General features: G+C 53.8%; 4 protein-coding genes across 4 annotated transcripts; 1 reads left to right on the top strand and 3 right to left on the bottom strand.

Moving 5' to 3' along the window:
- Positions 1–521: 521 nt before the first annotated feature.
- Positions 522–5,019, top strand: LRP88_14178 (uncharacterized protein; the record flags this gene model as incomplete). The annotated part of the gene is made up of 4 exons (XM_083250528.1): positions 522–1,774; positions 1,961–2,558; positions 3,033–3,920; positions 3,976–5,019. The coding sequence occupies 4 exons, from the start codon at positions 522–524 to the stop codon at positions 5,017–5,019; spliced, it is 3,783 nt and encodes a 1,260-aa protein (XP_083093593.1).
- Positions 5,020–5,214: 195 nt separating this feature from the next.
- Positions 5,215–5,670, bottom strand: LRP88_14177 (cytochrome c oxidase-assembly factor COX23, mitochondrial; the record flags this gene model as incomplete). The annotated part of the gene is made up of 4 exons (XM_083250527.1): positions 5,215–5,253; positions 5,325–5,352; positions 5,401–5,508; positions 5,564–5,670. The coding sequence occupies 4 exons, from the start codon at positions 5,668–5,670 to the stop codon at positions 5,215–5,217; spliced, it is 282 nt and encodes a 93-aa protein (XP_083093592.1).
- Positions 5,671–15,277: 9,607 nt separating this feature from the next.
- Positions 15,278–17,856, bottom strand: LRP88_14176 (uncharacterized protein; the record flags this gene model as incomplete). The annotated part of the gene is made up of 2 exons (XM_083250526.1): positions 15,278–15,437; positions 15,488–17,856. 2 exons carry the CDS (start codon positions 17,854–17,856, stop codon positions 15,278–15,280), a joined length of 2,529 nt encoding a protein of 842 aa, XP_083093591.1.
- Positions 17,857–23,154: 5,298 nt separating this feature from the next.
- On the bottom strand, positions 23,155–24,639 carry LRP88_14175 (fatty acid desaturase-domain-containing protein; the record flags this gene model as incomplete). Its single annotated transcript, XM_083250525.1, has 2 exons — positions 23,155–23,570; positions 23,622–24,639. The coding sequence occupies 2 exons, from the start codon at positions 24,637–24,639 to the stop codon at positions 23,155–23,157; spliced, it is 1,434 nt and encodes a 477-aa protein (XP_083093590.1).
- Positions 24,640–26,655: the final 2,016 nt, after the last annotated feature.

Raw genomic sequence — 26,655 nt, 5'->3', positions numbered from 1 at the left:
AGAACAAAGGAGCTCTACTACTTTGTCAAACGTGGAACGTCACGAAGGAGTGTAGTGGGAGGCAGCATCGACGCTCTGCAATAAGCTACAGCTATGGAAGTTCTGCATCGACGGCAGCCATTGTTCACCATGTCCCTAACGAGGTTATCCAATCGTCATAACCGGCCTGCCGAGGACTTGAACCGTCGGTGTGCTTAACATCCAGGCACTATCCACCTCGAGACATCCCAAGGTAACCTGGAAGGGGTCACGTGCAGGTTCTGTTTAACATCGTCCATGCCTTGGGAAGGACAGAGGCGGCTGCGCCATCCAGCCTCGACTTGTACAACGATTGAGAGCCTCATTTTCAATCGTTCGTTTACAGAGGAGAATGGTTGGGGCCTGTGTGCGCTTGCCTGGTAATCCAGCAGGTATAAAGAATCGCCAGCTGGACCATGGAAGGTCTCAAACACCCACAACTTGGCTTCGAACAAAGCATCATTGCATTCAATTTGCTACTCTCGCCTCTTCTCTATTCCCAGATGGCCATTCAACAAGAGCCTCAGCTCCCTATGGCGATATCTCGCTCAGTGTCACCTGCGACTGCTGGCACAGAGCAACAGACACGGCCAGAACCAACCGACGCTTCTTCAACAGCCACAGCCAAGCATGAAAGCACTGAAGATGTCATCCCGACAGATACCCACAACCCACCCGTTCCAGGCCACGGCGACAAGTCTCAAGAACAGGCCGAGTCCCTGCCAGAGCTAGTTGCCCCTCTTAAGAAGCACGTCTTATACTCCATCATCATCATCGCCATCACCGGGCTCTTCGCTCTCTCTGCCGCCTGCTGGTTGGTCGCATTCATCCAAACCAAGGCCGACGGAGGCTATATCAAAGCTGTCCGTATCGGCGGGAACGTCAGCTCGACGTGGGCGAAACTGATTGATGCTGCCGCTTCCATGCTGATGGCTCCCGCGATACTCGCAATTGCCAACTGGCACATGTTCAAGCTCGCCCGTCTCTCTGCGGTCAACGAGCACGACAAAAGGGACTCGAAAGCAAGCCTCAACGTTCTTGTGGAAGTTGCCGGCACTGACTGGGGATCGACCAGCCCCCTCAAGTTCTGGACGTTTCTTCAATCACAAAAGCCTCGGATCATTTGCTTGGGCATCATCTCCATCCTTTCAGCTTTGAGCTTCTCTCTGCTAAGCAACGTTACCGCGTACGAGGAAGCTGGAAGCGTAAATACGACAGCGACTCTCGAAGCCATGCAGGGGATGCAAGATTTTTTCAAGCAACCTCTACCCCAGGGAATCAAGGACAACGAGCGCTTGCAGATTCTCAATGACCTTGAGAATCAGCTCCAACGACTGCAAGCAACAGACCTGGAGCCAAGATCTAGCGGCTTCCTTGGCGTCAACGTCTCGAGCCGAGCACGCCTGGGCATGCGCTCGACAATCGAACAGCTATTCAATGTGCCTGCCTACCGGATATCGGCATCATGCAAACCATCCAGCCTCTCAGCGGTATCAATTAGTTCTCCGGACAAGAACGATTCGCACGTCAGGTTCAATCTTGAGGAAGCTGCCTCATCCTCTGAGTCTAGGCCTACACGATTTCGAGCAGACTTTGGCATAGTCGAGGAACTTCTTGCAAAACAGGGGATGGAAGCTGCGAGAACAAACGGCTCATCAGTCAGGTACCCCCTCATCGCATTCAGCAGAACAGAGACTTGGATCGGAGGATTCAGTTATACTGGAAATGAGACTATCGACTTGACGGAAAGAACGCGGTACGGCAGCTTGGCCCCATTTAGAGCGAAAGGGGTCGTCCGCAGTTCCCCTTGCGCTAAAGAGAGCGAGTCTAGGAGCGAGAGCTACGACTTGACTTTCTGGGGCGTAGTGTGCGGTCTCGACAGATGGTCTGGAACGGCAACGGCCACTCTCAATGGAACGGCATTGTCACTGACCCAATCCAGGCTAGATGGTGAGAAGCTTGAAGTCCAAAATGAAACACCAATACTCTTCCTAGGACAAAAATTTGATACGTTCGAAAGTGGTCGTGTAGGGAGATCACCAGGCATTGGCGGTTACCTCTTACGAGCAGCTCGCAGGGCATACCAGGAGGCGGACCGACCTGCCTGGGATATCGAAACGCTTGTTGACGCGTTCGTCCGGTACGAGGCGGCAGTGAGGGAAGCAATCCAAGGCGACAAGAGTGATGCCAAGATCGATCGCCTCGTCACCCAGGTCGATGTTTTAGAGAAGAAGCCGGACACTTATACCATGACCTTTGTCCCATGGATGCTCCTCTTCGGTCTTGTCGCCCTAGGCGTCGCCTGCGCTCTAACAGTTTATCTATCACTCGACTCGCTGGGAGTACCGTCTTTCAGGAGCGGGAGGGTTCTGGACGCAGTGAGGTTGACGGCCGACCTGGGCAGGACGCTGGGTAGGACCGCTTTCGAAGAGACTTACTGGATGAGCCGGCAGGAGCTAAATGACTGCGCTGAAGGTGCCAAGTTTAAGTATGAGCCCGACAGACGGCTGGATATGAACCGAGAGTCGTATGTGATGGGGGTTCGTCTGCGACTGGTGTCTGTCAGACAAGGTGGCGAAAGGTAGGTTTCGCAAGGCAGCACATGGCTTGGTATCTTGTAATGATATGTATGACGGGGGAGGGATGTAGTATCACCAGGTTATCCTAATTCATTGTCAAAGTTATCATCCATGTTTCTCCGCCTGGCTTGCTGGAACAGGCTGATGGACAAGGTCAGACACAGCTACATCTGACACGGGCAAGGAGAGTATGTGACGTGATGTCATGGTTACACGGCAGGAACATTTGCCAGCTGCACCTGAGTTCAGCTATCTTATATTCCGTTAAATGCCTTGTCGCTCTCAGTGGCTGTGCTTCCTGCAGCTCTCGTCCATTCACACGAGGCTCTGGGACTTGGCGGATAAGACGAGGCTCTCTCACTCCCGCTGCAAATGCGAGGCATTTGACCTCTTCAATGACGTAAATCTTCCCATTACTTTCTCAAAACTCTTCAGCTTCGTCACGAAGAAGAAATGGCATCGCAAGAGGTTGCGGGTTACGACAGGCCAGTGTCACCTCTGTCCGTTGAGGAGCCGGCATCACCACCTCCAACAGTAGCCAACGAGGCAAAGACACAAGCGACAGTCACGGATAGCTTGTTACCCAAAGATGCCGTGGACGGAGAGGGGGAACAGGCTGAGATGCCAACCTGTCGCCGGACCAGCAAGACTGTACTCGTCGACATTGTGGTGGTCGCTATCATCGCCTCAGTCGCCATGTGTGTCTCTTTCGGCCTCATCTTCCACATAAAACTCAACACTCTAAAGGGATTTACACAGTCTGAACCCATTGCGGGCCGCTTCTCTTCCATCTGGGCCAAGCTCATCGACGTTGCCTGCTCCATCTTGATAGCCCCGGGACTACTCGCCCTGGCCAACTGGTACATCTTCAAACTAGTGCGCCTCTGCGCAATCAGCCAGGGAACAGTTGGACACCGTCCCGTGAACCTCAAGGCCCTCACGGAGCTCGCCGGCACAGATTGGGGGTCGTACAGTCCCTTCAAGCACTGGACCTTTGTGCGGACGCGCGATCCCCGACTCATCTGCCTTGCCACCGTGGCCCTCCTTTCTGCCTTGAGTTTTTCATTCCTAACGAATGTCACGGCGTACGAAGCCATCGGATTCAACATCGCCAACGTGACACAAAAAGTCGAGATGCTGTATGGGCTGAAGGATGATGCACCTTCAAAGGTGATCTCAGACATCATGGACTCTGATCGAGACATCGAACTCTCAGCACAGCTCACCAGGAGCCTGCACAATATCCCCCCCGAGATTGGAACTACAAACACCAGTCATCAAGCCGTCCTCAATGTCTCGAGCCAGTCTGTCCAGGATCTCAAAGTCAGCGAAGAGACTCTTCAATGTGCCCGCATATCAGCTTGCAGCGTCCTGCAAGCCCGCCGATATACGAGGTTTCCAGGTCCAGTTGGATTCCAGAGAGGAGAGCTATGCCGAGTTCCATATAAGGATCAAGATCGCGTCAAAGTTGGCCGATTTTAAAGGCAGGGGCAGGAACATGGCCCCTTCGCTGAAGGGGCAGTCGGACATTGGGGTAGCGCGCCCTCTTGTAGCCTTTAAAGACGAAAAGATCTGGATCGGGTGGTTCTACTACACCAAAGAAAAAGACACCACCACGTATCTCACGGACTACGGGCCATTGAACACCTACCGCTACTCCCCTGAGAAGGACGACCAAGTTTTGGACTGGACGATATGCGGAGTGACTTGCGAGCTAAGCATAACCATGGGCACGGCAACAGTCAACTGCAAGGATTGGTCCATCTCAGAAGTCCACCTTGATGAACAAACTCGCAGGTTCGAGGACCGTCGTCCCCTATTATACAGCCTTCAAAATAAGTGGGAGATCGCGTCACCAGCTTTCTATAAAACGCCTGGTCTAGGCGGGCACCTTGCTGATGCTGTTTCCATTTCGGGATCTGGCATCGAGATGTCAAATATCCACTTCATCGTCAAGGCCTTTGCGTGGCTCGAGGCCAAGATGAGGGATGTGGCGTACAACATGGCGGAGAGGGACAGCGGCAGGAACACGGATGTTGAAGTCATGGTTGAGGGGAACGGCGAGCAACTGTACACGATGACTTTTGTCCCCTGGATCCTGCTGACGGGTCTCTTGGCTCTTGGGACAGCGGGTCTGTTGGCCATCGGGTTGGCGCTCGATTTCCTGCGTACGCCGTCACTGCGCAGCGGAAGAATGCTGAGTCCGGTTCGACTGATGATGGATGTAGGTGCTGTGCTGGACAAGGACGTCTTTGAGCAGGCCTTGACATGGGACGGGGATGAGCTCGATGCTTGGGTTGAGACTGTGGAGCTTCAGTACGAACCCGCAGAAGCGCACGGAGAAGCCAGCGTGACGGAGGATGGCGATTATGATTGCCGCATGAGGCTGCGGCATACCCGTCGACCCAAGGCTGAGGATTGAAATGGTCTCAATTGGATCCCAGTATGGCCTTCGATTGTTCTCATTTTGCAACTCCCCATCCCGAATTCAATCTATTCGCCGTATATCCATATCGTACAATGCTCGCGATGTTTGCTTCCGTATAATACAGTTCTCGGGGTCTGGCATTCGATGGTTCAGCAACTTGCGTATCCGTCTCGTCTCGAGTCGATCGTCCTAGAACCAGCCGCCGCCCTCCTTCCTCCGTTTATCGGTCTGTGTCAAACATCAGTCGTCATTCAAGCTCGATATCACCGATCCCGCGACGTCAATTGACTCCAACGTACCCATGCTTGCTTGCAGTCGCGATACGCCCTGCCAAGTCGTCAGCTCATTGATCCCCCCAGCCACGGTTCCACATACTGGAAGTACTCTCCACACATTGACTTATCCCCTCCGTTCCTGAACAAGCACCGATAACTTCTCTGCGCAGCCTCCTGGCACGGGTCATAATACTCGCTCTTCGATTTCCTGTCCACGTTCAGCTGGTCGGCTCTTGTCGGGTGGTAGCGCGGCGGTCGCTCACGTCTCGAATTTACGACGCTTATCGTCGCTCCAGGCATCTGATCCGGCCTCGGTCGGCTTGGGGGCCTCGGCGGCCTCTTGTTTGGTGTCTTGCGGTGTTGAGGACATGGCGATGACGTTTTTTGGAGGCGATGGAGCTGGGATGTTGCCGCTGCACGGCCATCAGAGAGAATAGTGGGGGTGGATCGGTAGTGCCAATCTTCTCATGGCTGTGCCAATCCTGGCCATTGACACCATGCTTACACCAAGGCACCATGTGCCAAACTGTCGGGAGCATGATTCCAGCACTTTTGCATATATCTGACTTCAGCCGGGGTCTCTACTATTGATAGGGCAATTTTCGGCTTCAAATACTCAGTTTCAGTTCATGTGGAGGAGGTGAGAAGTAAGTGGCACTCGGCATTCGCCCATTCAAGTTCCCGGCGCCGTACAAGAATCGTCCACCAGGTATTGTTGGCCCGAACCATGTAAGCGCAGTAAATGGGACGTCGAGCAAGAGATGACCGTACTTAAAGTATACATGTAGGCAAGCGCAGTATTAATTCTCAAGCTCCCAGACAGTCAACTACCTGCGACATGCATTCGTGCCCGGCTCGGGCTGTACCTTGGCAGTGTAAGCACAGCCCAGTCTTCTCAGTTAAAGTCTCTGAGTAGGGCGTATCCTATCATGTATCCAAGGTCCCAATCGATTATTTTGCGCAATTCAATGCCTTCAATCCCCATCCATTTATCTACAGTAGAGCCAGCCGTCACTTGGCACGTCCGAGAGTCGAGAATCTGGCCCTTGCCTCTGCACTCTTCTCGTGCAGTTCAAGACTGGCAGTACACAAACCAGAGGCTCAAAAATGCTCAGCTGATATCTATCTAGTAAAAGCAGCTCATTTGCGTCTTTGAGGGTGTTGAATGGTGTTGTGTCCGAGTACCTGCCCGGGGGTAGCCAAGGAAAGGGGCCGAGGGGATAGAATAAGCAACCATAGATCAAAGAAAAGCCAAGATCAAGGCATCGAAGAATGACAAGGGAGGCGGGCTTTCGTCCCGGGAGGTCTTGGGGGAAGTGAGTAGACAAGAACCGCCGTGACGGGCTGTCAGTGAAACTCGGGTCAGCAGTATAGGCTATTCGACATGGAGCGCCACTTTAGATTTGGTCTAGGTAGTGAACAACGGCTACCGCCGTTCTCGAATAACTGCTGTCTTCTGGGCTGTGGCAGCGTGGATATCGACTGGCATGGATGTGAAAGCTCCTTGTTCGTCAGCCTCTTAATCCGGGCAGCGACAAGTCTAGCAGAAAGGCCATCTCCTCAAGACCATGTACAGAGACACTTCTTCTCAGGCAGATCTCACCAAGAATTTCTATGCTTTGCTTCTTTCGTCGATCCTCGACGCAAGTGCTCAGCGCCTCGGGCCTCCTGTCACCATGGCCTTGTCAATCAAGGAGAGGAGGCCAGTGCCGTTTTACAGCCATTAGAAGATACGCCGTTCGATCGATGAGAAACACTAACGGAATCGGTTTCCAAATGTCATCTCAATCTACCCACATCGAAGCAAGCAATCGTAACGGCAGCCGGGGAAAACAGTGAGTCTCCTCTTGGCACTTGCCTCGGAGCGTGTGGAGCGTAGTCACTTGATACTGACCAAGCGTTCTCGTCGCCGATCTCGCAAAGATGGGCAACTTTCCTTAGATGATGCTTTCCAATAGGCTGTTGTTTCGCAGAGATGGGATCCATCACACGTAGGGCGAGGTAACTGCTTCAGGCATGTCGTACGGTCCACAAAGCAACGCCCACGTCAAGACACGAGTTAGAAAGGTGCAACGATATCATCCTCCAGGTAGCTCCTATTGTATTTCTGGCCAATCAACTCGCCGTGAGGGAGATGAAGCATCAAGTACAGACCACGGGCATAGAACCCAAGACTGCGATGGAGAACGAGACCCCAATGAACCTTGAAAGCCCGCACACAGCGTGTCCCATCAGCGCCCCGTGGCAAGTATTTTGTGGAATGCTTGAATGGGACTCCTCCGGAGACGTCGCCATCCTCAGGGTTCGTCGGTTCCTCGCAAACAGGTCAGCACGCGACCAGGTTAGGCGCAGACAAGCGACAATGAAGTGTGCAAGCACATGCGAGATCGTCGCAAGGCGCTTCAGGTCAAACTCAGCCCTTTGTTGCCGTTTTTCTTTTGTCGAGATACGGTGACAATCAATTCCCAGTGAAACATGTCCCTGAAGGCAGCACGCATACGCGTTAATGGTGAACGAAGGTGACAAACCTACATCTAATGGACTACCTCAACAACGCGATCACGATAAGGAAGCTTCCCGCCTTTTCAAATACGATGAGCGATACAGGCAAGCATGGAGAACAAACGAACTGTGAGAGAAGGGACGTATCCCATGTGATGTGATTGATGATGACCTTGTAGGTATTCAACTCCAGATAATCCCCAGCCGTGATGCTTCATTTCAAAGACCCAGACAAACAGTTTCCAACCCATGTACAAGTATCCATAAACCAAATCATTTCCCAGTTTCAAATCCTTCACAAATTATACAAAGACCAAATTTCATCTTCCCCGCCCCAAGTCTTGAAGTGCAGCTAGCCCGCGATCGGTGGTGTGTGTGTTTGTTTGTGTTTGTGTGTGTTCGGTCGGTATTTTCACGATCGGGTGTGTGGATCGGTCGAGTGTTTTCGGTCGATCGGTAGGTAGGTAGGTAGGCAGGCAGGTAGGAGGAGCTGTCACTGTGATTGTTTGTGGGTTCTCAGGCTGGTCAGCAATTGGTATCAAGGTCAGAAAAGAGGAAACTCACTCTCTTGGGGCAGGGAATCAGCTGGTTTGCCATCGCCCACCTGAGACTGCTGCAGCTGCTGCATGTGTCGACCGAAGCCATGACGAAAGAACTGCTTTGAGGAGGTTCTGCATGTAGTGAGGCCTTACCACGCTATATGCCAGCGAAATCGCACACGAAGTTTAGACCAGTTGGGACAGGGAACGAATTACCGCCTCCATGTTACTGACCAAAAAGCAGCTCCCTCGCCAAGGCTTCTGTCGACACAATTAGCAGGCAGGCAGGTCAGGCGGACTTACTGTGATGGCAAACAGGTGGTGGTTGTTTTTTCGGATGATGCGACAAAGGCATCGCCCACCAGAGGACGACTGCAGGCTTGTGTCGGTAGAAGCGATCGGGGAGCTGCATAGGGAGGTTCCGCATGGTGATAGGCCTTACCACGCTATATAGAGGCCGATCGCACACGCAGTTTAGGCCAGCCAAGATAGGGAACGATTTTACCGCCATCCATGCTTACTGACCCAAGCAGCTCCCCGGGCTTCTATCGACACAATTAGCATGCAGGTCAATTGGTGGACTCACAATGATGGCAGACGTGTGGAGGATGTGTGTTGTTGTTTGTTGTTGTTTTTTGGAAGAAGCGACAAGTGTCGCGAGGCTAGAAAAGGTCAGCCTGACAAAAAGAGCAGTCAAGGCGCGTTCATACTTGAATGGGAGCCTGCCATCAAATGGAAGCGTCAAGTGATTGGAGACATGTTGAGCGTAGTGCGATCAAAAGTCGGGTACTAGAAAAGAGGTCAAAAGGTAAGTTCGCGATGAGTCAGACCTGTGCAAGAGTGAGAGCTTACGGGTTTGTTTCTTTGAAGTGATCATCTCTGCCTCGACAGAAGCGCAGAAGATGAGAGGCGCGTCATGTTGTGGTGGTGGTAGAAGTGGTGGAGGTGGAGGCGAAGATGGTAGAGGCAGAGAGTGGGAGTTGTTTTGGGAGGAAGGCAGGTGCAGATGCCTTTGTTGTTTGAAGAAGAAAAGAGATCATCGAGGAGATGGTTGTTTGTTTGTTTGTTTGTTTCAAGAGAAGAAGAGAAGAAGAGGTTGTTGAAGAGCCAGGATGTTGAGGCTGCTGGATGATGATGAGGGGAAGAGAGGAGGGGATTAAATAGGTGTGAGTGGGTCCTGGCTGATCTGACAGCTGATCTGCAGGAACCACTGGCCTATGGGCCCGCCCGCCCGAATTAAAAAAATCGGGCGCAGGGGCGCCGGCATTTTTTGGGTGGGGCGCACTTTTTTTTTTGGATGCGTTTTGGAGGACGCGCATTTTTTTTGTGCGCGCCCTACCCGTTTTTGGAAAATCAGGCGAGTGCACTTTTTTTCCGCAAGCGATTGCCGACGCAGGGGACTCCTGGTCGCGCGCCCGCCGTCGCACGCCTCGTAGATCTGGCTGATCTGTCCGATCTCACCGCCCGCCCATCGACGGGGGTTGCCTCGCCCACGTCGCAGGTCAAAGGTGAACAGGGCATCACAGATGGCAGTTGGAATTGTCAGAGCTGGCAAGGACGCATGGTAGGTTTAATTAAGTAGCGTGAAGCAAACAGTACTGGAATTACATTTATTTATACTTGCATTGCCTTTGTGACCTCGCATTCAATGCCTCGCAGTCCTGCTTGACCGTTGGCGAAATGAGACTGCCGACGGGAGTCGACTGCCGCTCCGGCGGCTGGCTGTTCAACGCTCCCGCGCCAAGGTGGGGTGGGGTTGCCCAGCGATTTTCAGCGGCCACGCCACGCGCCCAACAGGGTCGTGTCGTCCACGGTTGCCGAGAGGCAGCAACGCGCGCGAGTCGCTGGGGCGGCCACCAAATTGGTGAAGCGTTCTGCAGCGCAAATCCGCTGGGAGGCCAAAGGCCTCGGGAAGAAATGCACAAGGCAAGGCTTGACATAACTCAGATAACTGGCCTTCGCGGCTGCTGTAGAAACCCTCTGGGGATTGGATTTATAAAGTGAACTGGGGTTCGGCCGTTGTGAGACAGCCGGGGCGTGCCAGGTTAGTTCCCGCGTCTCCAGGGTCCATCGTGATCCCGGAAGTCTCACGCATTGTGGAGTGGTACCGAACCTTGTCTGGGATCATGTAAGACAATTGGACAACGTGCAACGTAGACTTTGATGTTTAATATGATGCTCTACTTTTTGATTTGATCTCTTCTCTCCTGTGTTGGACAGTCAGATGCGAGACGATTGGGGATCCAGTTTCGCTGGGCCCTTTCTCTCCCAGTGATGGCTACACGTACTAATCTCAGCGTCCTCTTGCCCTTTTGCAGCTAAATTTTGTCAAATTTTTTATCTTTTCCATTCATCTCAACATGCCAAGCATTCCATTTATCAATTGAGGCCGTGATCTCGCCACAGCTTCCTCAAACTGTCTGGACATTTCTGACTCTAGGGTATGGGGCATTGCACCGTGGCGGACGCTCCTGCACAAGGCACGTGATTGTCACGCTGCCGAGGAAAACCATCAACAGAGAAGGACAGACAGCCAGTCAATAGGTATCAAGTAGTATGGGAAGAGAAGAGCTGGCCTTCATGGAACACAAGAGATTTTATTTGCGCCGTGAATTTATTTAGGTGTTCTTCGCTCAGTTGGAAAGAATATCAATTTGAAATGCAGAAAAGAATATTAAGTATTAAACCAATCTCGACTTCAAAGTACGCCCCCCTGGCCCAGAAAATAAAAGAAAGCAGGCAAGGGAGTGACAAGCTCGTAAACCCTCCACCTATTACCCCAAGCCTTAACTCTGGAACAAATATTAAATAATGGTTTGGCACTGTCCACTATTGCACCGACATGTGACGCCGGGAATGAGACAGCTGCAGTCCTGGTCAACGGTGCACTGCGGTGCCGGTGGACTTCCTCCGAAACCGCAAACGCCATTGACACAGACACACAAGCCTGGAAGAATGCAAACATCGAGTTGTGCGACACACGACGCAGCTCCCGTGCAACTAACCTGATCAACACATACTCCTTGCTCGCATAGTGCGCCAGCGCTGCATTGTGCGTTCGTTTCGCAAGTCTGGACGTTGGGGTCCGGTGTACAGAGCGCGTCAACACAAATACACAGCCCAAGGACGCAAAGAGGATTGACTGAAAGAACGCAGTCATTTGCGTCAAGACACGAACCGTTCCCTCCCGGTGTAGGAGTGCTGCAGACCCCATTGTTGCAGGTTTCTCCACTGTTGCAGTCAGAATCGACGTTACATGACTGCTGCGCTGGAGGATCGACGCAAATGCTTGACTCGCAGATCTGACCGCCCGAGCAGTCAGCATCGACGGTACACTGTCCTCCAGGCGTGGGAACGGTGCAGACTCCGTTGACGCAGGTTTCCCCTTGGCCGGTACAATCAGAATCAACAGCGCATGATGGAGAATCGACACATGTATTCGATTCGCAGATCTGGCCCCCTGAGCAATCAGCATCAACGCTGCATTGTGGTCCGGTAGAAACGGTGCAGACTCCATTGACGCATGTTTCCCCTGGGTTAGTGCAATCAGAATCCACGCTGCACTGTGGCCCAGTGGAAACGGTGCAGACCCCGTTGACGCAGGTTTCCCCTGGGTTAGTGCAGTCGGAATCAACAGCGCACGATGGAGGATCGACACATGTATTCGATTCGCAGATCTGGCCCCCTGAGCAATCAGTATCAACGCTGCACTGTGGCCCAGTGGAAACGGTGCAGACTCCATTGACGCATGTTTCCCCTTGGCCGGTACAGTCAGAATCGATGTTGCATGATTGTGCTGGAGGATCGACGCATGTACCCGATTCGCAAATCTGACCTCCTGAGCAATCGGCATCGACGCTGCATTGTGGCCCGGTGGAAACAGTACATTCCCCATTAACGCAGGTTTCTCCTTGGCCGGTACAATCAGCATCCGTCGTGCATGACTGCTGGGCTGGAGGATCAACGCATAGATTCGACTCGCAGATCTGACCTCCAGAGCAATCAGAATCAACAGTACATGACTGTTGTGTTGGGGGGTCGACGCATAGAAGTGATTCGCAAATTTGACCTCCCGAGCAATCAGCATTTGTAGTGCATGCTTGTTGTGCCGGAGGATCGACGCAAACATTTGATTCGCAGATTTGCCCTCCCGTGCAGTCGGCGTTTGTCGTGCATGACTGCTGTGCTGGAGGATCAACGCACACATTCGAGTCACATATCTGTCCTCCGGAGCAGTCAGCATTTGTAGTGCATGACTGTTGTGCAGGCGGGTCAACACATAGATTCGACTCGCATATCTGACCTCCAGAGCAATCAGCATTTGTCGTGCATGCTTGCTGTGCTGGAGGGTCGACGCATATGCTTGACTCGCAAACCTGGCCTCCTGTACAATCAGAATCTGCAGTACATGCCGTGGGCTGAGCCGCCTCCTGGCATAAAAGATTAACACAGATACAGAGTCCCTGAGCACAAGCTGGATTGACATCCAACAAGCAGTCAGAGTCTGTACTGCATGGAGATTGCGATGGCGGATCAACGCAGACGTTTGAGTCGCAGATCTGGCCCCCCGTGCAGTCCCCATTCGTCGTGCATGCTTGTTGTGCTGGAGGATCAACGCAAACACTTGATTCGCAGATCTGGCCTCCCGTACAATCGGAATCTGTAGTGCATGATGCGGGCTGGGTCGCCTCTTGACACAAAAGATTGACGCAAATGCAGAGTCCCAGAGTACAAGCCTGAACATCAGTGTTCAGCAGACAGTCAGCATCTGTAGTGCATGGAGATTGTGATGGCGGATCAGTGCAGATGTTCGAGTCACAAATCTGGCCCCCTGTGCAATCAGAATCTGCCGTGCAAGCTTGTTGTGCTGGCGGATCAACGCATATGTTGGATTCGCAGACCTGACCTCCCGAGCAGTCAGAATCCGCCGTGCATGCCGTGGGCTGGGTCGTCGTCTCCTGGCATAAAAGATTGACGCAAATACACAGTCCCAAAACACAAGCCTGAACATCAGTGTTCAGTAGACAGTCAGAGTCTGTAGAGCATGGGAACTGTGATGCCGGATCTGTAGGTTCAACCACATCCGAGGTTGCAGTTGTGACCTGAGTGATAAAACTCGTAGGAATGAGGGTATCTTCGGTAATAGTATCGGGCCCAACTGTCCCAAGAGTAGACGTTGCACCAGGTTCGCCGTCTTCAGTGTTACCAGGGTCTGTCGTCCGGACGCATACCGCGTTGATACAGCCACACACGTTCAATCCCCCAACAACACAAAGCGAGACGTCGGCAAGACAATCACTGTCCACGGAACAAGGTGTCAGAGAAGTGGTGTCAGTAGGGAATGCCGCCGAAGATGTGGTGTCAACACCTCCTGGGGCAGGTCCAGTTCCGGCGTTGGTTGTCTCAGCAGTTGGTTCGGGAGCCCCGGGGTCTGGCTGGCATAGTAAATCCAAGCAGATACAGATAGAAAGTGTACAAAGCCCTCCAGTTACCCCAAAGCAATCAGCATCCACGCTGCAGGGGACGAGGTCACTTGTCTCCACAGGGAGGTCGCCTGTTGTAGATGCCTGGCTGTCACCCGATCCAGTTCCACTTGCAACGGTGTTGGTAGATTGGCCTTGGGATTGCCCCGTTCCGCCTCCACCAGTGGTCGCTCCAGCTTGATCTGCGGTGGTCCCAGGAATAGAAGTCAAGCTTGTGACTTGCTGGCAAGTTGACTGAATGCACACACAGCGCCCAGGGGGGCATGCACTGGAGGTCAAGCAATCGGAGTCTGTCACGCAACGGACTTGCACAGTGCCGTCTTCTGTGGTAGTGGGACTGGGTTCGGTATCGGTCGCGGTGCCATCAGGGTTGTCGGTATTTGCTTGAGAGTTGCCGGCATTTGTTTGAGAGTTGCCCGTGCCAGTTCCGGTTTGTCCAGCTGAAGCCGCTGTTGAGCCAGTGTTGGTTGCGCCTGTACCCGCAGACCCGGTGCCACCTTGTGTCGCCACCGTCGAAGGATTCGTGCCGGAGGTGTTACCGGTTGACGGATTGACTGATGGATTACCAGCAGTTGACTGACCAGGTCCTACCGAGCCAGAGTCTTCAGTTGAGGACGCCGCCACAGGTCCCACGAGGACGCAGAGGCTATCCAAGCAAAGCTCATCATCTAAGCATTCAATATCCTCAGAACACCCTTGTGGTCGGATATTAGAGCAAACGCCGTTTTCACAGATCCCGGTGAATCCTTCTACCGAGCAATCTTCATCCGTGATACATCTGACTCCGATGATGCATGTGGAATCGCGGCAGATCTCCTCCTCCAAGCAATCAGAGTTGATAGAGCAGGGAGTACCGCTACCAGGAACGCAGCGCCCTTGGAGGCACGTGTCTTCTGAACTTTGACAGTCTGTATCGACGTCGCAGCCCTCGAATCCTTCAACGTTGCCTCTCACCCCAGATGTCGTGGCCGCCGCCGCCGGGTTGGTAGTCCGAGATGGATCGTTTTGTTGCGATGTTGCTTGGGTGCGTGTAGCGGACGCCACGGCCGTGTCTCTGGTCAATGAGCCCCGGCCGGCTGCTGCTCCAGTCGTTCCGAGTCCATTGCCATTCGAAGGACCTGTACGCGGGTCTTCTGGGAAGCAGAGGTTACTACGGCACCTCTCATCTGCTGCACAGTCGGAATCATCGATGCATGGCGTCAATAGGGGACTTTCGCAACGGTTGTTCCTGCAAACACCTCCAAAACAGTCCGAATCGGTGGTACAAGCGATGACTGGTGGTGTTGAAGTTGGAGAGGCTGTCACTTGGCCGCTTGCCGACAAGTTGTTGGTCTGTCCCGAAGATTGGGAAGTTCTTGAACTCCCAGAAGGGTTCCCGTTTCCGGAACCTGTATTGCCACCTGAGTTGGCAGTAGTTGGGCCATTGGAACCGTCATCCCCATCGTCACCGTTGTCAGTTCCAGGGCCCAACGATCTCACGCATACTTGATCCTGGCATCTCTCTCCGTTTCCGCAGACAGACGACCCGCAGAGAGAGCTTCCTGGGAGGCAGCCCTGATTGTCGACGCATACCTGGCCGCTCTGGCATGACGTTCTGGCACAGTTGGTAGGGTCTGTCAAACGGCGGCAGCTTCCATCATAGCAGATTTCCTCTGCGCCGCACGTGACTCCCTCACATCCGCCGAAACCTTGCACCCGAACAGGGCGGCAGTTGCCATCCACGCAACTTTGAGACAAGCATTCGGAATCGTCAGAGCAGGGAAGAGTTGGTTCTCCCCCGTTGTTTGATCCATTCCCTGAGCCGTTGCCGCCGGTGTTTCCATTTCCAGACCCAGAGCCGCTGGAGTTTGATCCGCCTCCAGAGCTTCCGTTGGAACCGCCGTTGGAACCACCATTCGAACCGCCATTCGACCCTCCGCCCGAGCTGCCATTTGGGTTTCCGCCAGAGCCGCCGTTGGAGCCGCCTGAACCTCCGCCTGAGCTTCCGCTGGAACCACCGTTGGAACCGCCATCCGAGCCTCCATTCGAGCCTCCGCCCGAGCTGCCATTTGAGTTCCCGCCTGACCCGCCGTTGGAGCCGCCGTTGGAGCCGCCGTTGGAGCCGCCGTTGGAGCCGCCGTTGGAGCCGCCTGAACCTCCGCCCGAGCCTCCGTTGGAACCGCCATTCGAGCCACTCCCTGGGCTGCCATTCGAACCACCGCTTGAGCCGCTGCCGTCCGGGTTCTCCGTTCCTCCTGAACCGCTGCCTCCAGACTCGGATCCGGTTCCTGGTGATGATGAGCCTCCGGATCCGTTGCCCGATGAACCGTTGCCTGAGGATGAATCTTCTCCAGAGTCATCACCCGAAGAGCCGCTGCCCTGAACTCTCCCGCTCTGGTCCGGACCGTCATCTCCTGGCCCATTTCCAGAAGAGCCATTTCCAGAAGAGCCATTTCCAGAAGAGCCATTTCCAGAAGAGCCCCCATCAGATGAGCCATCATCAGATGAGCCATCATCAGAAGAACCGGTGCCCTGAACTCTCCCACTCTGATCAGGAGACGAATTACCACCTCCCGAATTAGATCCGGCAGAGCCATCACCTGGAGAGCCGTCACCGGAGGAGTCATCGCCAGAAGAGCCGGCGCCTGGAGCTCCTCCACTCTGATTCGGAGCAACGTCATCTCCTGAACCAGACCCAGAACCAGACCCAGAACCGGATCCTGAGCCAGATCCTGAGCCAGATCCAGAAGAGCCGTCTCCCCCATCGTCAGAGCCTCCACTCCCGTCAGAGTTGCTTCCTGAGCCACTCCCTCCAGAAGAGGCACCCCCTGATCCTCCATTATTGGCAGACTGGCCGTTGCTGTCCCCAGACCCGGTTCCTTGAGAGCCAGATCCGTTCGAGCCGGGCTCTCCCTGGTCAGATTGGTTCCCATTGTCGGAGGCTCCGTCAGGCAAGCCGTTGCCATCATTACCGCCACTGCCGCCAGAGTTACCCCCATCAGCATTTCCGTCACCGTCTGGGGAGCTGTTGGCTCCATCAGAGCCGCTGCCGTCTGAGCCAGACCCTCCCGGGCCGTTTTGGCTGTTACCACCAGAACCATCTCCAGACGAGCCAGATTGACTTCCAGAATTGTTGCCTGAGCCAGTCGAGCCGGCGCCTTGGGATCCTGGGCCAGATTGCCCTCCTGAGGCATCACCTGAAGCATCACCACCTGGGCCTGACTGACCTCCCTGGTCACTCTGACCCCCAGTGGCATCTCCGTTGCCGCCTTGGCCGCCGTTGCCGGAAGCGCCTTGACCGTCCCCAGGCTGTCCAGATCCATCATTGTCTGTTCCCTGAGCTGAGGAGCTGCCGCCTTGACCGCCAGACTGGCTCCCATCAGAGCCATCGTTGTCCCCTGCACCTTGGCTGGAGCCGGACGAGCCACTGCCACTCGACTGGCCTCCAGATTGCTGACTGCCCGAGTCATCATCATCGTTGCCCTGACCAGAAGATCCGGTACCATCTCCTTGACCTCCGGCCTGGCCTTGACCCGATGAGCCGCTGCCATCTTGCTCACCCGCACCCCCTTGCCCTTGTTGTCCGGCTCCTCCCTGCCCAGGAAGGCGACCACCAGGGCCTCCAAGACCAACAGCACCACTGCTGCCACAGCCAATCGTCGGGACATCCCATGGGTGCGTCAAGTTGCCGATACAACGTCCAGATACGCACACTTGACTGCTATTGCATGGCTTTCCGTCGCTGCCACACTGTGAGAGGTCGGTGTAGATGTGAATAGGCAGACACTTATTCTTCCAGCAAAAGTTACCAGGCTGACAACGCTTTTTGGAGGATCCGCAGGTCTTGTTCTGAGCCGCTTCAGAGGTAAAGTTCAGAGACTTGCAGCTTCCCGAGACGCAGAGCTGTCCAGAAGTACAGTTCTTCTTGCCAAGTCCCTCGCCGCAGTTGAAGGGGTCGGTTCCGATGAACACTTGGCGGCACCAACCCTGTTGACATGACGAGCCAAGTGGGCACTGGATACTCTGGTTGCAAGCTTGCACGTTTGTTCCCAGAACGAATGGCTGGCAGCTGCCGTCGAGGCACCAGTTTCCAGGGTCGCACGTCTTGTTCAAGGGTCCGCATGAAGACGGGTCGGATCCAATATCAATCTTCTGACATCTGCCATTGACACAGAGCGATCCCGGACGGCAAGGCTTTTGCCCATTTCCGCAGTGACGAGAATCAGCGAGGATCTGGATCGGAGCGCATTTGCCTTTATTGCACCACTGACCAGGCAGACAAAGCTGGGAGCTGGTGGAATTGCTGCAGTTTCTGTGGTCCACGTCGTTCGACCCAAGATCGAGGGGGTAACATTCCCCAGCAACACAAATCTCTCCGGGTTCACATGGATTGTCCGACTTTCCACACTCCCTTGGATCCAACCCAATGGTCACATTGGTGCAGCTTCCCCAGGTGCAGACATCAGGGAGGGGACATCCACCGCCATAGAGTCCCTGACGGGAGAAGAGTGTGTCAGGATGGCTTTGGCGGGGGATGGTAGATGCAGAGGCTGATATAGCCAAAGCTGCTGTCGTCAGCAAGGCTGACCAGCACATGTGCTGAGCCATGGTAAGTTGTCAATTGAGAGGTGAGTTGTTGGCATTGATCGACCTTGGTAGATGATGATCTGAAAGTCTAGGCGCGGTCACTCCAGCTCTATATATCTCTGAAACCAGGCTTTGACGTCTGAAGTCGATATGTGCGCGTTCAGCTTTCCTGTTTTCCAGGGAGTCCCATCCAGGCTGGCGGATGTGTCGTCATTCCATTCATCTACTGATTACTCCAGGGACAGCCTCCAAACTCCCGGTTGCGAGGGAATCAAGCCAAGAAGTCTAATTGGGGTGGACTCCAAGCTGCTTTGTGACCTGTCATGAAGGATGCTATCAGTGTCGCCAGCTCTGTTGGTCGTGTATGTCTGAGTTGTTGGTTATTCCCTGCCAGGCTGAAAGGAGGCTGGCTTGCCCCAGACAGAACAAGGTTTCTCAAACACCGCATCAGATTACGAGCCTCCTGAACAAGAGACATGCCCGGCATCAAAGGCTAGCTTCCGGATCTATCGTGCTTCCGAGCCAGGCGCAAACTTTGAGGCCCTCCTATCCACAAACCGTCGACCCTTCATCTATTCTTTAGTGCCCGGTGAGGAGCTTGAGCTGAATGCTTGGTCGAGTGGAGAGCTGCAGGGGAATGCACAGGTGTGAAGATCCGGGAACAACCGTGATCCGCAGAGAAGGATGCTGCTACATAGGCTACCGTGGATCGACCTAAAACGGGACTGTCTTGGGACCCGGGAACAAGAAACCCCCTGCGACTAGCGAACGCCTCATTCCCCAGCCTTGGCATCATCGTTTAGGCGAGCTGCCGTTTTCGACGGGAAACGGTACACTACACTCGGCTGTGGTGTTATGGTTGCGTCCGGTAGAGGACGCTTCCGCTGTTGACATGGCGGTGATGTAACACAGGCGCAGAGAGGTTTGCCAAGAGCTGAAACCTGAACCCAGCAACACTGTCCGGTCTTGATCTGGGTTCCCTCCTGTCCGGCTGCAATGTCGAGAGGTGATGATCGACAAGGACACACAGCCATGTTTGGCTTGCCAAGCAAAGGAGCGGTTACCCGGCCGGCAAGCTCACCGAGCATTGGGTTGGAATTTGGGTTTGATATACACTGACCGAGTTAACCTGGCAGGAACACGCATCAAAGCGATAACCCCATGTTTGCTCAGGACTGCCCTGCCCTGAGGGAGAGGGCAAGCTGCAATGTTCCTTTGCCACGGTCAAGGAACCAACTTGTCAGATCTCACATCGATCGAACGAAATTGTTTGAGATCAGGGTCTCAACATTCATATTAACCGTTGACCCTTGCGTTGTGGCATAACAGACCGCCCTTTCATCAGCCCTCTCGCCCACCCGACCTCCAGGTCAGCTCCTCCTCTGTAAGTGCATCACCATTGTGTGGAACACTGACAACTACCCTATTCTTCGAACATCCTGTGATGTCATTTAAGTCTTGACGCTTTCACCAATTCCTTCTGCTGTGGCTTTACTCCTGGCCGGCCTTGTCCAAGCTGGGCTTTGTGGCTTCCCTATATTGAGAGCAAGATTCCGAGACATGATCACGTGGACCCCTGTCGTCTCGTCTCCTGAGCTTAAACCCTCGCAACAGGACGCACAGGGCAGCGTTTACGGGAATAAACGTGGACGATCCGTGCCTTTGCGAAAACGCCCAAAGCCACGCGCAATCTTGAGTGACATTCCCGCGCCGCAACGGCTATTGGCAAGGTTTAGCGGCTCCCCCCACACTTGTTTTGTCTCTCTTTACAATGAGGATCAGGCACAATGGCATGGAATCCAAGAGATTGAGGTCTGTGACAGGTCATTTCTCAATATGAGACACCGGGCGGATGTCGATGCCGGAAGACACTACGATAGGGCGCTGCAAGGCGGAGAGAGGGCAACCATACCTTTACCACGTGCGTACGCCATTGACCCGTCGATCTTTTTCCTGCCTCGTCTGGATCTTGGCCCAAGAGATCATCACCCAGAATGTGATATCTCGTCACTCAGTTTGGGTAAATAGCAACACTCGTCACATAGACAACGGAAACGCTGTTCACGCGAATATTAAGAGATGTGAATAAAGAAGGGGATATTGGTGTAACCCTGTGCGATTATTCTTACGTCATAGATTATTGTTTCGAAATAGTTCGATTGTCTTGCTCACTTCTCGTTACTTGTTCATCGTGCACCCCCGTCTATAGGGCATCTTGAGATCTTCCAGCACTGCATGCTCGCTAATTAAATAGAAGAGACTGATATCAAACTAAAGATACCAGTGGGGAAGCTCGATTAATAGGCTCACAGCGTAGAAACGTTTTCAATTCAGAAGAGTTAGAAGAACAGCGAGCTTGAAGATGGAGGTGACGTCTCTCAAACGCCTGTGGTTCAGAAGTAGCCCCTATGACTGAATGAAAGTATCTGAGCGGTAGAGTGAATTCCAACTTGATACGTCAACCAGTTCCCAAGCCTCTTACATCCTATTCAAGTTCAACAGCCAAGAGTGCACGCCGTCCCCTGGTTGGACCTTGGACGGTTTCTTCCGTCTTTCATTACTTTCATACATCAGGCTTGATCTCTTTAGCTTGGAAAGTCGCTTTTCCTCTGCCTCGCTACACCAAAGCGTTGACCTGATGTCAGCTCTCGGGCTGGAATTCAATGACGCACTGAGGAGGAGGGACCAGTAGTTTATGCCTGTTACCCAACGTCCAAGCCCAGCAACTCTAAATTTTCAGTCTAATGCGGGAACTAGCAATCCTACCAGCAAGTTCTCTCGCTTGTCATTTTCTTTTCTAACGTTCCAATGACCAAAAACGTCATTCACGATCCTGGGCCGTGTCCCGTTGAGATCCATCCTATGCCAAGATTAGTAGCTTGCCCTATTCCGGATAACTCTTTAATTCCAAAGGGACGTACAAGAAATTCAGCCTCAGCTCTTTGAAACGGTGTCCAAGTTTAGATTGCGAGGCGCCAGGACGGTATGACACTTGGCAGTCCAACACACAAGGCCATGATCTGATCTCTAGCTTTGTCAACTCATGCCTGTCAAAACAGGCTGTGCTAGCTATGGGCGCAATGATTCTTTCAGGGGGGTATTGAGGGGGTCTTTCTCAAAGAGTGGAATGAAAATAGAGTCCATGATGAGATCGCCAAGTTTTGGCTGCAAAGCGCTCGATGCCCGTGTCGGTCATCCCGGGTGGATGTTCTTAAGAAACCTGGTCTTATATCTCCTATAAGACGGTATTGTCGCTTATACGTTGTGTAACCCTGGATTCAAGGGGGTAAAGACAGGATCTCGGTTACAAGCCCTCCGAGCCGCCATTTTTTTTTTTAGCAGAGATTTCATTTCTTTGTTTTAATCTGTCCATGTAATATTGCCGACCCCCCCAAGAGGATTGCAGAAAAATCGAACAAGCAGTGGCCGAAAAGATGCTTGAAGCCCGTCTTTGAGTACGTGATTGGCTAGAGATGTTGTAACCGAGCAGGTGTAACCGAGCACGTGACCACCCGTGGCTTGACCATTGCCAGTTACGACTTACCTTGGCAAATCCTTGGCAAATCCTCTTCGGTACGGAGTAAACCCTCCAGTGATACATTTCAAGACCGGAAGCCGGGATTCCTCCGCCCGTGAACCCGTTCTTGCTCAGCCTGATCTACATCAGCTCGCTCAAAAGAATGTCATGTGGCTGATTGGTTGCGTACCTTGCAGCCTGTTGGTTGTCAAGATGTCATCTTTGTGCAACGGTTGGATTCACCGCTTTTGCTGCTTGGCCAACCTTGGCCAAGCAGACAGATCATTTTGTGTCAAGCTTTCGGGATGTATACGTCATTCCCGCCCAAGGTTATCTAGTGAAGGAACATAGTCAACCGACAATCGAGATAATAGTCCTCGTGACGTGAATGCATCAATACAGCCTCAGAGTTCGGGCAGGGCATCTGTTGCAACTTAGACTACCAGCGCCGGAAATACAAAGCTGGTTGAACCTCCTTGCGCCGGCTTCAAGTCTGCAGAATCTAGACCACAGTCCAGACACGGGTAGCTGAAAGGCAATGCACAATGTTCTCCTTGCTGGATGCAACATAGCAGTAGGGAGCTCCTGTCACGACGAACAACCGCAACATTGAACGCCTCTTTTCCAAGCCCCAAACCGCCATTAATCTCCCCATGAAGGCCATGGAACGCCCATGTAATGACCCCTAAGCTTGAGATGCAGCTGTTATCCCAACGTGCCTCCGCCCCCATTACCTCGGTAGCAATGTCCAAACCACCCAACGGCAGTTCTCAAACCCCACAGAAACCACCAAATCACAATCTCGACAGCTTCAAGATAAACACTTTCGGCGGTCGGACTCCAAATATGACCCGTGAGCACGTGTGGCTTTCCCCGCATCAGATCACTTTATAGTCCGGGGCATCCGTCATTTCAGCGTCAACAAACAACGAGAAAGATCACAAGACAGTCCTTGATCCAAGAAATTGAGTGGCTTCGTTAGGTTTCATATCTTTGCTGCTCTCTATCATCTAGTTCATCACTCTTGAGTCTTTGTTCCTTCGATTATTTTACCTCCTCTTCCATCCTCCACCATGTCCATGGGCCATATCAATTTAACCGATTGGCAAGACCTGTTCATGTACGGTCTTGCTCCGACCCAAACAACCGAATACGACAACTCCCATGACCAAAATTGGAACAATCAACGCTGAAAGAAAAGATCTGTGGGCGTGCAGACACCCTGCGAGCGGACCGATATAGTACCCTTAGGCGGCGGGAGGGTCGATAATGGCAGGCTTGGTGCCCAGGTTGTTGCGGTTGCGGAAGAAGAGAATGTTCTTGCCAGCACCCTCAGCCTCAGCACTGGGCTCGACCCACTGGCACATACGGGCGCTGTTGTACAGGGCACGGATGAAGCCACGGGGGCCATCCTTGACGTCGGCGCGGTAGTGCTTGCCCATGACAGGCTTGATGGCCTCGGTGGCCTCATCAGCGTTGTAGAAGGGGATGCTGCTGATGTAGTGGTGGAGGACGTGGGTCTCGATGATGCCGTGGAGCAGGTGTCGGCCGATGAAGCCCATCTCACGATCGATGGTGGCAGCGGCGCCGCGGACAAAGTTCCACTCCTCGTTGTGGTAGTGAGGGAGGGTAGGGTCGGTGTGCTGAAGGAAGGTGATGGCAACTAAACAGGTTAGTATTGATCAACAAGCGCAAGTGGACGATAGGAGCTTACCCAGCCAGTGGTTCACCCAGAGGTAGGGAACAAAGTACCAGATGGCCATGTTGTAGAAGCCAAACTTCTGCACGAGGAAGTACAGACCAGTGGCGACCAGACCAATACCGATATCGCTCAGGACGATGAGCTTAGCATCACGGTTCTCATACAGAGGGCTGCGGGGGTCGAAGTGGTTGACACCACCGCCGAGACCGTTCTTCTTGCCCTTGCCGCGACCCTCGCGCTGGCGCTCGTGGAAGTTGTGGCCGGTGACGTTGGTCATGAGGTAGTTGGGCCAGCCAACGAGCTGCTGCAGGACCAGCATGAGCAGGGTGAAGGCGGGGGTCTCCTCGGTGAGGTGAGCGAGCTCGTGAGCCATCTTGCCGAGACGGGTGGCCTGCTGCTCCCGGGTTCGGGGAACAAAAACCATATCACGCTCCATGTTGCCGGTGGCCTTGTGGTGCTTTCGGTGCGAGATCTGCCAGCTGAAGTAGGGGACGAGCAGGGACGAGTGGAGGACCCAGCCGGTGATGTCGTTGACGAGGCGAGAGTCGGAGAAGGCGCCGTGGCCGCACTCGTGGGCAATGACCCAGAGACCAGTTCCGAAGAGACCCTGGAGGACGGTGTAGACGGCCCAGAGACCAGCACGGGCGGGGGTGGAGGGGATGTACTCGGGGGTCACAAAGTTGTGCCAGATGGTGAAGGTGGTGGCGAGGAGGACCATGTCGCGGAGGATGTAGCCGTAGCCTCTAAGGGCGGAGCGCTTGAAGCAGTGCTTGGGGATGGCATCGTGGATGTCCTTGATGGTGAAGTCGGGCACCTCGAACTCGTTGCCGTACGTGTCGATCAGACGGCCATAGCCGGACTTGGGCTTCTCAATGTCCACCTCAGACAGAGAGGAGAGCGAGGTGGAGGAAGCCGAGGGACGAGGGGAGTCCGAGGGAGAGACGGCAGCCGACGACTCGGAGTCGGTGGTAGAGGTGACGGTGCGTCGAAGGGCAGGGTTCTGCCTGGGCACAGCCGTAGACGAGGCCATTGCTGCGGGAGGGGGAGAGGGAGGACGACCGACAAAGAGAGAAGAGTCAATTGGTCGGATTGGCCAAAGGACAAGAGTCGAGAGAAAGAGGGGAGGTGAAGAAGAAGGAAGAGGCTGACGGGAGTGGGTTATAATAAGGGGGGTTGAAGTTTTATGGATGCAATGCGATTCCGCTTGCTCGGCAGGAACGTTTTGTTGGGGGAAGTGTCGTGGAGCCCACTCAAAGCCTGGCAGCCACGGGAGAAGGGACAGCAGTGAAGCAGGCACAAGAGCAGAAGCCGCAACAGGTGGGACGATCACTCAATTACCGCGGCCAAGTGAGACAGGGAATGAAAAAGGTCACAGATGATGATCCCTTGGGGCAAAAACCGAGAGAAAGAGGTAAGAAGAGGGCTTGGAATTGACAGAGATTCATGACAAGCTCCCTTTTTATTCCTGACAGACAATTCGACGCCTTCAGATGCAGCACAGGTTTGTCTATTGACCTACCTGCCACTGATGTTCTAGCTATGCACAATCTTTGGTCGATCTTGAAAAAGAGGCGGCCGCTTCAAGGGAAAAAGATAGCTGAGGCAAGGTACCTACAGTACCTACACTCACGCCCGACTCGAGTCGCGACCACCAGGGCCAGAAAAAAAATTATACCCCAGGAAAAGACGCTAGAAAACGGGTCGTGCTTCTAACCCTGACGGTGGCAATGGGCTCCCTCTGCCGTACCGGTAACAGTGAGTGAGTGACTGGACAGGACGGGACGGGGTGGCCGGGGTTGAGGTGGGCGGGCACCTCAATGTCTCACAGCAGGGGAGCTTTCACAAGCTTGACTTGTCCACGGAGGGGAAGGGGGCTGGCTGAAACTATCGCCAAGATTCTGCACTTTGTACACTGACAGACAGCTCCAGGCTCGCTGGTGATCCTCAACCGTGGTCATCAGATTAGTTTGCTTTCCAATCGGTATCACTTGGATGCTCTCATCATCTTTTTTTTACTCAGTCAACACTCTACCGTTTCACGGCCGACGTTGCATCGTCACAACGCCGAAGCCCGGGCCCGGTCCCCGCCCCAACTCCGGCGGCGGGATTTCAACACCCGCAGTGGCACCATGCTCTAAGACATGGAAGACAAGACAACCACAGAAAAAACTGCTGCGCCTACATACACGCACGCACAGTGAGAATGACCTGCACGCTTCAGTCGATGCGGCGCCCCCCCTTCTGAGCTCGGGTGCTCACCGCCTGGTGGATCAACTTCTTTTTTGCCTCTATGCCCGCGGGACAAGGCCGACGGGATGGGGGCGGCGTATCAGATTGGCTCCCCTCTCTGACGGGCAACCATGCCATTGCAGAAAATACTCTGCCCGGGAATCAGCTTCTCAAATTAAGCAGGCGGCTCAAGGTTAAGCCTCCCGCTGCAAGTGCACCCGTCTTTTATGTCGAGCATGGCCAGTGTCCACCTGTTTTTTGGGCCTTCCAGCCACCACCCCCGAACCTTTTGCCTCCATACCCGTGGCCGGACCAGGCCCCGGCGCGTGTCTTGGGGTCGGGGGTTCCAGTTGGGAGCTTGGGGCGCTGCGGGCCAGGTGGCTCCGGGTCCTGCTTAGGGCTGGAGATCATCGACATGTGAATCAAGTCAACGAAGACAGACGGGGGGAACCGGGAGCCCTCGTCAACCACCGTGAGGGGGCAAAGGAGGGGCGTGCTTAGCGGCCCAAGCCTGTGCTTTCTTGCCTCTTCTTTTTTTGTTGACGATGTGAATTGGATACGAGTCGATTGGTTCATGAGGCCAGGCATGTTTGATACCGGGGGGAAGATGAGAGACATGGGACGGAGGTGTTGATGAATCTGGTGAAGGCCAAAGCTAATCAACCCCAGCTCACAGTGGAGCAGTATCGATGGCCGTGGAGAGATGCCCGCCATCCGCCTCGAGATGACTTGGATCAGAGATGGGAGGGTTGATGGCTGAGTGAGCAGCCAGCCTGGCGTTCGTCCACATGTAAAATGCCCATCGACGACGAACCGA

Source organism: Fusarium phalaenopsidis, assembly GCF_050370095.1.
Source record: "Fusarium phalaenopsidis strain FUZ10S chromosome Unknown contig_32334, whole genome shotgun sequence".
Taxonomy (NCBI): Eukaryota; Fungi; Ascomycota; class Sordariomycetes; order Hypocreales; family Nectriaceae; genus Fusarium; species Fusarium phalaenopsidis.
The sequence above is the reverse complement of the archived record's forward strand: the minus strand, read 5'-3'. Positions and strand labels throughout refer to the sequence as shown.